The sequence below is a fragment of the Chiroxiphia lanceolata genome (assembly GCF_009829145.1).
Source record: "Chiroxiphia lanceolata isolate bChiLan1 chromosome W unlocalized genomic scaffold, bChiLan1.pri scaffold_40_arrow_ctg1, whole genome shotgun sequence".
Taxonomy (NCBI): Eukaryota; Metazoa; Chordata; class Aves; order Passeriformes; family Pipridae; genus Chiroxiphia; species Chiroxiphia lanceolata.
Genome location: NW_022476499.1, coordinates 505,007 through 516,119, shown reverse-complemented (window position 1 = coordinate 516,119; position 11,113 = coordinate 505,007). Strand labels below are relative to the sequence as shown.

Here is an 11,113-nt window from a genome sequence, read left to right as displayed (position 1 = left end):
AAGAATTGATGGGTGGGAAGTTGGCTGAATGAATAATGTCAAATAAAATCCATGGTACAAAATTTTCTTGGCAGCAACTTCCTGATGAAATCCCTCAGTGACCAGCCCTTGAACACCAGTGTAGATCATCTTTGTTATCTCTCTGTACAATGGGACTAAATGAATTTTCAAGTCCTTTATGGATGATGCCAAAGTCAGGGAGCCCTTGAGCAACCTCTCCTAGTTTAAAGAAACATATTGGGACGGGAACTCCAGTTATATGAACTCACTCTTCTTTTATTCCCCACCAATACAGGGAGACAAAATACAAGGATAGTAGAAGTGAAAAAATAACAGTTTACTGCCAATATAGCAGCAAAACCAACAATACCAACAGAACGGTTCAAACCAACCGCAGAGAGAGAAATCACATTGTCTGTCTCCCCATCCTGAACGCCCTTTTCTAAACAGATAAAACCAGTGATCAACACATGCTTCCCTTCCCTTTTGCATCCAGGGGAAATAAGAACAAAAATAAAACCAGGGAAAAGAGGGGACAAAGCAAAATCTGGGAAACTCTCTGGTCTGAGATCAGTTGTGCTGCCCAAGAACACGTTGACTCCAGAGGTGTCCAAGCGGGGCAGAGCCGGCGACTCCGGTCCGTGCGGCGGTGGGGGGGAGGCAGCGGCTCTGCTTGATTCCATGGAGTTCTGGGGAGGCACAGTGGGTGCCATGAGACTCTTCAGTGTCACTGTGGCTTCTTGGTTCCATGAGATTCCACAGTGTCCCTGCACTGCTTTGGTTCCATGAGGCCCTGCAGTGTCGCAATGACCCTTGATTCCATGCGGTTCTGCAGCATCAGAGTGGCCCATGGATTTCAGTAGATTCCACAGTGTCCCAGGGTTCCTTGAGTTCCCTGAGGCCCTGCAGTGTTACAGTGGCCCCTCGAGCCCATAAGGTTCCCCAGTGTCACAATGGCCCTTGAGATCCATGAGCTTCCATTATGTCCCAGGGTTCCAAGGGTCTGCACTTTCCAAATGGTTGCTTGGATCCATGAGGTTCCAAGATGTTTCAGAGTTCCTTTCTTTCCACAAGGCCTCAAGTGTTTAATGGCCCCTTCGTTCCACAAGATGGGCAAGGACCTGGAGGGCCCAGAGCAGGCCCAGTGGGTTGGCATAGGAATGGGAGGTGACCTGGATCTGCTCAGCTCTGCAGTGACCCCCAGGAGAAGGGCTTGGGCTCTGGCAGGGATGTCCTGTGGCACAGGGGCTCAGGATCCAAGTTTGTAAGGCCAACTGCACATGGAACTGACTTAGGGGGAGTGTGGGCACCCAGACAAGGGAGTTGTCACCTCCCTGGACTCAGCCCTGGGCTCACCACATCTGGACTGGTCTGTCTGTCTGTGAGGTTCCCCATTCTGGAGGAATGAGGAAGAACAGGAAAGGGTCTAGAGGAGATGTGACAGGATGGAGCTTTTCTTGGTGCTGGAAAAAAAAAGAAAACCCTAAAGTGCAGCTGGGAAGGTTCAGACTGAAGGTGGGGAAAAAGGAATGTTACTCAAAGGGGAACCTTATGGTGCCAGAGGTCACTAAGAGGGTGATGTCCTGGCTTTGTGTTCCAGGGAACAGCCAGAGCTGGTGCAGAGACATCAGGGAGGGTCTAGAAATGCTGCTGGGAGGGGGGTGGGAAAGCAGGAGGGGTGTGTGCAGCCTGCAAGGCCAGAGCAGCAGCAGGGCCAGGGCAGGACAGCCTGCAGGAGAGATGGCCAAGGGCTCTGGCAGGGCTGCAAGGCCCAAAGGCACCCAGGCCTTTGTCCCCTTGCCTCTGGGGGGTGTTTTGCTCCACAAAACCAAGGCAGGCTTTGCTCAGCATTGCAGGGGCCTGCCCAGAGCCTTTGTCTGCCTGCACTCCTGGCCTCCAAGGAGCTGCTCCAAGGAGTCCCTGGGGAGGCTTTGGCAGTGCCTGCCCTCAGTGGGGCCCAGCAATGCTTCAAGGCACTTGCAGTTTGGCTTCTGACTTCTTCAGCAGCTGCTTCAATCTTCTCTCAGTACCTCGGCATCATGGGCTGGGGCTGCAAACACACCGTGGGGCTCATTAAAATGCAGAAATCCCTCAGGATCTCTTTGTCTTCCTTTAATTGTCTTCAAGGCAATTTCAAAACAAGTCTTCAAAATTTGTGCTTTTTTTTTTTTTAATTAAATTATGGATACTTTTCTGTTCAGAGGAGAGGTGATAGAGGTGATCTCCAAGTGATCTTGATGCTGAGTGTCTCCTCAGGAGATCCAGACTGATCCTGTATGATCAACCTTGCTCCTCACCCCCCAACCTCACCAGTTCTGACATGGCCCATCTTGGACTGACAGCTGATGCAGCTCCAAACACACTGTGGGACCCATTAAAACACTGAAAACCAAATTATTTTAAATTACTGAAAAACAAATTATTTCCCTATCTTGTGATTGTCTTCATATCTTAAAGTCTTCTACAGCTAATTAGAGTTGTTTTGTAGTTTAGCTAAGGAGGAAGATTTTAAAGTGGAAGTCACAAAAAATATAACTTTTTTTGATTAAAGAGAATTATTTACACAGAGCCTTGAGATACAAAAGGATCAAGGCACAAAGGATTTGGATCCAAAGACAAGAGGGCAAAAGAGATTAGTAGCACTTAATCATTGATCAAGTGTACAGTTATCAAGTGGTTCAATAGCATTTGCTACAATTTTAACAGTGACTGAATTATAGGTTCACAACAACATTCACCCCACAGTCAATTCACACCCACACCCAGGCAGAGATGTGTGCACACATCAAGAGCTGGCTGTGGAAAGGTCCCTCTCCAAAAGTCTCCTTGTTGTCAGGGAAACACTCCCCCAAATCCCTTTGTGTTTCCCACCAGACAAGGGTCACAGCTGGAGGAGTGTTTGTGGAGGGGGATCAGAATTGTCCTGGGCATCAGCGCCGCTCTTTGCAGTGTTGCAAACTGGAGGGTTCCCGAGCTGGGAGAGGCTGCCAGAGGTGTCCCACTGAGAGGGAGGTGCTGGGGAGCTGCCAGGGCCTCCCTCAGCCCCGCTGGGTGTGGGCTCCCAAGGGGACTGGCTGTAGTTCTCTGCTGAATTTCCATCCTGGTGTCAGGAATGACTGGAGTTTCCAAAATAGTTGGGAATTGTATCCAAACTGTTCCATTTGGGCTGCAATTCAGGCAGGGAATGTTCTAAGGCTTTCATGGGATGACTGATTATCTCGTGTTCCCAAACTGTTCCACTCTGGATTGTTCCCACCTGTATCATCCAGGAGCACCTGGTCCAGTCCAGGGACACTTCCCCACACCCTGATCCAGTCCAGGGGCTCTTCATTGCTCAGTTGGTTTGGTCAGGGCTTGTCAGGAGCTCCTGAGATCCTTGACCAGGCCTGAGGAGAATGGGAGGAGGATGCACCACCACAGAGGCTTCTGAGAAAGATGGGGACAAACTTTTTGTAGGGCCTAGATATGGTGTGATAGGACAAATAGTTTTCAACTAAAAAATGGCAGCTTTGAAGTAGATATAAGCAAGAAGTTTTTACACTGAGGGTATTGAAACACTGGCACACGTTGCCCAGAGAGGTGATGCCTCATCCCTGGAAACATTCAAGGTCAGGTTGGATGGGGTTCTGAGCAACCTGATGTAAATGAACATGACCTTGCTCATTACAGGGGAGTTGGAATAGAAGAACTTCAAAGGTCCCTTCCTACCAAAACTCTTCCATCATTCTACTGGAGCCAAGGCTGACAAGGATCACCCAGGTTTCAGACCCAGCTGAGCATCCCCTTTGATGGCCCATCTGGCAGCTCTGCTACAAAGCTGCTGCAAAGAACCTCCAGACCTAAAGGAGCTTTTGTACCGGGCTCAGCTGTGGCTCTCAGGGCTGGGGGGTTGGCTTTTGGCTGCCAAGTGCCCACCAGGGCTTTCTCTCACTCCTCCTCCTTCTCCACTCCCCTTGGTGCCTGCAGAGTTGTTTCTTCCACATTTCTCTCACTCCTCTCTGGGTTCCAGCACCCTGGATTTTATCTTTTCTCCAAAGGGTTATCACAGAGGTGCCTCTGGAATTGCTTTTTGGCTCAGCTTTGGGCACTGGCTGGGCCAATTTGGAGCCACCTGAAACTGGCTCTCTCTGACACAGAGTCAACTCTTGATCTCCTCTTCCCTGAGGGAAACCTGCAGCCCCCTCCCTGCTACCAAACCTGATCCACAGGGTCATTCAAGTGCCCACGAATACAGGAGGTCATTGATCCCATTATTCCTCAGGCTGGTTAAACAAGACGCTGTCCTCTCCCTCTCCCTGACTGCAGGTTCTTTGTGTCAGAGCAGAGCTGTGCTGTACCTCAGCCGTGCTTTGCTCCAGAGCCTGCTGGGGTGGGGGCAGATGGCAATGGCAGAGGGACTGAGGTGCCCCAAGGAGAGCAAACCCTGCTGTCCCCAGGGCCAGAGAGACACAGGGCTGGGCTGGGCAGCCTGGCAGGACAGGGCTTTGCTGCCTGGGGGGTCTCTGCCACCATGGAGGGCCTGGAGGCTTCAGGTGACTCTGATCTGCAGGAAGGACAAGGTGCTGATGGAAATGTCCTTGGCTTTGGACATCCTGTAATCCAGGAACACTGTGAAAATCACTGGTCTGTTCCTTGGCTGCAGCATCAAAGGGATGACTAAGGGTTATCAAGCATTGGAACAGAATGTCCAGGGAAGTGGTTGAGTCACCACAGAACCATAGAATTGTTAAGGTTGGAAGACACCTCTGAGATCATGGAGTGCAACCATTAACCCAACACTGGCATTGTCACCACTGAACCGTGTTCTCAAATGCCACAGCTCCATGTTTTTTACATCCAGGGATGGTGACTGTAAGACCCCAGGGCTGAGCTACGAGCTCAGCAAAGGGGTTTTACTTTGAAAAATATAAAAGGCACCAAAAATGTCTGCCCTCCAAATATTTGAAAAGGGCCTTCAGTTCTTTTAATACCTTGAGAAAGATCACAAGGGAGAAGACACTGCACACATTTTCTCAAGTGGTCAAAACCCACACTTTTAATGGCAAACTTTAGAAAATAAGACAGCTTGGCAGAAGGTTATAGAGCAATATTCAACCAGAATAGAGCATTCCCCAAAGCACTGACTGATCACAAAGCAACCCATCCAAGTCAGCTGGATGGTGTATTGACAATGTGTCCCGAGGGGCGGCCCCTCCGATGCCATAGAAACCCCTCCCCTGGATTAGGAAACCTTTGGAATTCAGGAGCTGTTCCAGTGGAGCATGAAAATGAACAGCAAGTTTCCTAAAGCCCAGCCCCAAGCAGAACCAAGGCAGGCCCCATCAGTGTCAGAGCAAAGGTCCCCCCATGGCTCTGTGCCTGTGGCCGCTGAGGCGGCAGCGCAGGCCCGAGGCGGTGCCGGGTCCCGGTGCAGCCGGGGCAGAGCGGCGGCTGCGCGAGCGGCAACCCCGGCGGTGAGTGCGGCAGCCCCGTGGCAGCGGCGGCTCCGGGCACAGAGGCCGGCGGCAGCCGCTGTGGCGGCGGAGCAGCGACTCCGAGGCGCTGCAGGAGCGCCGGCTCCGCTCGCAGGCGCCGGCAGTGTTGGGAAGCCGGGGCCGGGCGGCTGCGGGGCAGCGCAGGCCAAAAGCGGCAGCGGCGGCAGCCTCGTGGCAGCGGCGGCTCCGGGCAGACACGGCCCCGCTCCAGCGCTGCCGCCTCAGCCGCGCTCAGGGGACGGCGCGGCGGCTCCGGGGGCAGCGGCCGGGGACTCCCTCTCGGGGCAGCCCCGGCCACCAAAGAGGACCAGGGCCCGCCGTGTTCGCAGCTCGCTTCTCTGCAGTTCTCACGGCATCGGAGCACAGCAGGGGATGGGGAAATTGAGCTCAACCCCAACAGGAGCTCAGGGAACCGAGTGGCCATTGGGACACTGCAGGGCCTGCTGGAATCCAGGGGCCGGTGGGACACTGGGGAACCTCTTGGAGCCAAGGGAACCCTGGGGATATTTTGGAACATGGTGGAATCAAGGAGCCATTGTGACACTGCAGGACCTCATGGAACCAATGGAATCTTGGGTCATAGCTGAAACTCAAATCATCAGGGCCATTGTGACACTCCAGAACCTCATGGAACCAAGGATCTGTTGTGACACTGAGAGGCCTCATGGAACCAAAGGAACCCTGAGATTTTTTGCAACCTCATGAAAACAAGGGGCTATTTGTGGCAGGATGCTCTGCTCGGATAATACCTAAACAATGGTCAGAGAATGCAAACAATGCAAGCTCTCTGTGGTGAGTTACTGCTGATGCCAAGGTGCTGTTTTTAATGTTGAATTATGCTAAACCCAAAATGCTTCCTGAAACTTCAAACACATATCCTGCTTTCTGAAGTAGGATTTGACAGAGAAGCTGCTCCCTGGCCTGCAAATATGTCTGGCAGTCAAACCCCTGATAACTATAAAAGCCCAGTCAAACTTTCTATGACCGGCAAGAGTTCCGGAACACACGCAGACGATCAATATGATCAGGCGATGTTCAATTTATTATTTAAATGAGTTAACTTTTATACACTTTAGTTTTTTCTGGTATGTGCTTACAACAAGCTGATTGGATAGGTCAGTCTGTGCACGCATCTCATGCCTTCAGTTCAATGGTTCTGGTGCTGTGTCCATGTGACCTGACATCATATGTGCCACTCAAAGTCCCTCCTATCAATCCACCTTCAGGGACTTTCTGAGAATTTGCAGGTGTCTCTTTATCTCCAGTTTTCCCAAAACTTTCAACTATAAACACAAGATTTTCTCATACCTACAACTATAAACATATAGCTAGCAAGTATAAACATGGTGTAGTTTCACAAAGTTTGTAGGTATAAACACAGAGCTTTCACACAGTTTGCAACCTCCAAAGTCGTGTCAAGCAAGGCCTAGTGCTTCTTAAAAATATGGATTGTTCAAAATGTGTCCATTTTCCTGCCACAACTTTCCTATGACAGATTCTTTCCCAGAGTTCCTTTGAAGTGTGTGGAGCTTCTGCCATGAAGCTGGGACAGCTCTTCATGGTCACTGCCCAGGGGTTAAGTGAAAGAGAGAGAACTACCCCCTGTTGTTGTGGGGTGATTTACCTCAATCTCTGCTTCAGGATTGTTTCTTTTTGCTGGCTTTGATCCAATTCCTTTAATAGAATGACTTTGATAGACTGCACTGTCCTATCTGACACTGTATTGCTAGGAGTTTTTGCCTTTTATACTGTGTAGCAGATAATTCTGATTGAGGTCTTTCATCTGTTCACTTGTCTGATCAATTTTCTGTTCATTTGTTAAATAATTCATTTTCTAGAAATATTTCTGATTTACCATCACTAAAACCTGCAGGACAAAGTGATTGAATCACACCTCTATAATTCCTTCAGTTGAAACCAAACTCTGAGCCTGAGATTGGATCCAGCCACCCCCAGGTTCCTCTCTGAGAAGGAATTTGGAAAGCAAGGGGGTCCTTTCTGCACCTTGTAGCTCAACGAGACGGCTTCTGCCATCAACTTTGTCTGAGCCTTCCACCCCCCAGCCCCAAGCCGTGACACATGGGCATGTCTTGTGCATGCAGTGCAAACATGGACTCCTGAGCTGGTCATTTGCTGTCCCTCCTTGGAGGGAAGAACAAGCCCAATGGCCTGGGGTGAGAGGCCAGTGCTGGCAGCGGCGCTGGCTGTGCCAGGGCACTGCTGGGTGCCCCCACCCTGAGCACTGCCCCCCTTGTGCTGGTCACTGCTGTTTTCCTCTGCAGGGTGTTGTGTTGGGCACATCCTGGAGAGCCAAGTGGAAAGCAGATGGAAGCTTTGAGGCCGTGGCCTGAGGAGATGCCCCTGCAGGATGGCAGTGCTGCTGCAGAGGTCAGCTCTGGGCCAGCAGTGCCCGTGGCTGTCCCTGCCTGCAGTCCCTGGACAGTCCTGCAGCAGGACTGGCACCGACTGCCAGAGCACTGAGGCTCCAACAACACAGGGCTCTGCAGGACAGTGTGGAAGGGAAGGGAGAGGAGACCATGGAGGAGAAGGGCTGCTGCTCCCTGGCAGTGCTGCTCTGCTGGGACTCTTTTCTGGCCCAGCTCTGCACAGAGGCCCCGAGCCTGCAGCTGCAGAGAAGTCAGAGAGGAAAGATGTCAGGCAAACAAGTCAATGCAGAGTTTTTATTTCGTTGAAGCAGGCAGTGAGTACAATTGCCAATTTGTACACCCTGTGGGCCAGGCTAGAAAGGCACACACTGAATTGAAAATGGTGTTTATATATATATATAAATATATATATATATATTTATACACACATATATATATATATAAAGATTTTTTAGTGTGAACAAATTCTCACAAAAATAACAACCCTAGCAAGAGCAAAAAATAGAAAAGCTATGATGGACCTTTAATGAAGTGCATAACAGGATTGGCCCTTAATGAGGTCCATAACATGCAGAAGAAGGAGAGTTTATTGCTTCTGAAAAACCCAGTTATCAGTTTCCTGAGGGCATCCTTGAGCTCCTGGTTCCTCAGGCTGTAGATGAGGGGGTTCAGTGCTGGAGACACCACTGAGTACAGAACTGACAGGGACAGATCCAGAGATGGGGAGGAGATGGAGGGGGGCTTGAGGTTGGAAAACATGACAGTGCTGAGGAACAGGGAGAGCACGGCCAGGTGAGGGAGGCACGTGGAAAAGGCTTTGTGCCGTCCCTGCTCAGAGGGGATGCTCAGCACAGCCCTGAAGATCTGCACATAGGAGAAAACAATGAAAACAAAACAACCAAATGCTACACAGCAAATAACTACAATAAACACAAGTTCCCTGAAGTAGCCTGAGTGTGAGCAGGAGAGCTTGAGGATTCGAGGCACTTCACAAAAGAACTGGCCCAGGGCATTGCCCTGGCACAGGGGCAGGGAAAATGTATTGGCTGTGTGCAGCAGAGCATTGAGAAAGCCAGTGGCCCAGGCAGCTGCTGCCATGTGGGCACAAGCTCTGCTGCCCAGGAGGGTCCCGTAGTGCAGGGGTTTGCAGATGGCAACGTAGCGGTCGTAGCACATGATGGTGAGGAGGAAATACTCTGCTGACATGAAGAAGAAAAAGAAAAAGAGCTGTGCAGCACATCCCGTGTAGGAGATGGTTGTGGTGTTCTGGAGGGAATTGTGCATGGCTTTGGGGACAGTGGTGCAGATGCAGCCCAGGTCTGTGAGGGAGAGGTTGAGCAGGAAGAAGCCCATGGGGGTGTGCAGGTGGTGGTCGCAGGCTACGGCGCTGAGGATGAGGCCGTTGGCCAGGAGGGCAGCCAGGGAGATGGCCAGGAAGAGCCAGAAGTGCAGGAGCTGCAGCTCCCGCCTGTCTGCAAATGCCAGGAGGAGGAACTGGGCCATGGAGCTGCTGTTGGATATTTGCTGCTTCCCAGCACAGGGACACTGTTCAGAAACATGAAAGGACAGGGAGAAGTTAAGACAGACTCCTCCAAGCAAAGCTGCCTTCTCATAGAAATCCCCTGAACTGAAAGGCTTTTTCTTTCCCTTGTTTGTGGTGGCTGAGGGTGCTGTGTGGAACAGGAGCTCTGCTCATGTGCTGCCAAGGGCTCAATTTTCCACTTCTCCAATGGGGACATGGAGCTGGTCTGCCACAGCATCAAACACTCCCAAGGGATGTCAGGCATCATCCACCTTTAATGGAAAATTCAGTCTCTACTCTCAAGACATGGAAAGGTTTAGGCAGGAGAGCTGCAGTGTCCCTCCGTCTGTTCCCATCTGCCCTGTGCTTTCCCTCGTGGTGCCTGAACATAACTTCACATGCAAATTAATTTTTAATAAACACAAATACCTACAGTCTGATGAGTGCAGGGCAGCACTGCTAAAAAGGGCAGCTTTGTTAAATGTTCTCTGTTCCAGCCCAGCAGTGCAGCATTGCCCAGGGGAATCTCTGGCTGTGCAGGCTCTGATGGCAACGTCAGAGCAACCCTGGAACAGTGACCCAGAGCTACATGTAACGCACAAGTGTGGAGATTTCTGATACTACCTGGTCTTATCTCCTCCAAGAGGAATAGATTTGGAGTTTCAGTGCCTCCTCCTGAATTGTGATATTAATTTTTATGACCAATTTTCCACTTAGAAAACACATATTTGAAGATGGAAAATACAGGATCCTTCCCTTTCAGGTATCCCATGACTTGCTGTGCTTTCTTAAAACTCCTCTGAGAAATGTTCTGCAATGACCTGGAGCTATGAGCAGCCCCCAGAACCTGCAGCGTATTCTAAACAGGTGAAGAGCCCTTCCCTGCCCTCCCAGGGGTTGCTCCTTGCCCACAGCCCTTGTGCCCCAGCCCTGGCAGCAGCTCCCCGGGCCGGCTGAGAGCTGCCCCTGGCAGGCAGCAGAGTCCCTGCCCAGCACAGCGCCCTGGGCTGCAGGACCATGCTCTGCCCCACAGCCCTGGGCACCCCTGGCTGCACCCCCGGCTTCACAGCTCTGCCAAAGTGCCCCAAAACAGCCCCTGCTCCCCCATCCCATCAGCTGGGGCTGGGCCAGCTTTAGGAGATGCCTCCAGGAGCTGCCCCTGCACTGCCCTGCAGCCCCAGACTCACCATGTGCAGCCCTGCCAAGGTTCCTCCTGCAGGGAGCTCTCAGCCCTCCTGCCAGTGCTGAGCCCCTGGAAGCTCTGTCTGTGCCCTGCTGGTGTCCCTGAGCTGGCCTGGCAGTGCCCTCAGCCCTGCTGGGCTGTGCAGAGGAGCTGCTCACCAGCAGAGCTGTCTCTTTGAAGCTCTTCTTGCTTGCCAGGAACTCCCTGTGTGCCAGGAGCCCGGCCCAGCTCAGCAGCACAGCAACAGCCCCAGGCATTTCATGACCCTCGGGGGGGGGGGGTTGATGTTGTTTACATGAGACTCAGTCCCTGAGAGGAAGTTCAAACAACTTCTAAAGAAGCCAAAATGAGATTGAAACATTGAAGTTTCTTGTAGTGCTAATGAGTCTCACTGAGGGACACAACTGAGAACGTGTTCCCAGGTTCCAGTTAGAGCAGAAAACTGCAGACAGTGATGCCAAGGATGGACAAGCAAGGGAAAGGTGGCTCTGATGCTGAAGAAACCTTGACTTGTTTCCTTAATCCAGCTGGCCAAGTCCTGACCCCC

At 51.5% G+C, this 11,113-nt stretch overlaps 1 protein-coding gene across 1 annotated transcript; it reads right to left on the bottom strand.

Moving 5' to 3' along the window:
• Positions 1–8,371: 8,371 nt before the first annotated feature.
• LOC116781315 (olfactory receptor 14J1-like) lies at positions 8,372–9,376 on the bottom strand (the record flags this gene model as incomplete). Its single annotated transcript, XM_032677012.1, has 1 exon — positions 8,372–9,376. A coding segment is annotated over one exon (1,005 nt), but the record flags the coding sequence as incomplete, so codon positions are not given.
• Between the last annotated feature and the right edge of the window lie 1,737 nt (positions 9,377–11,113).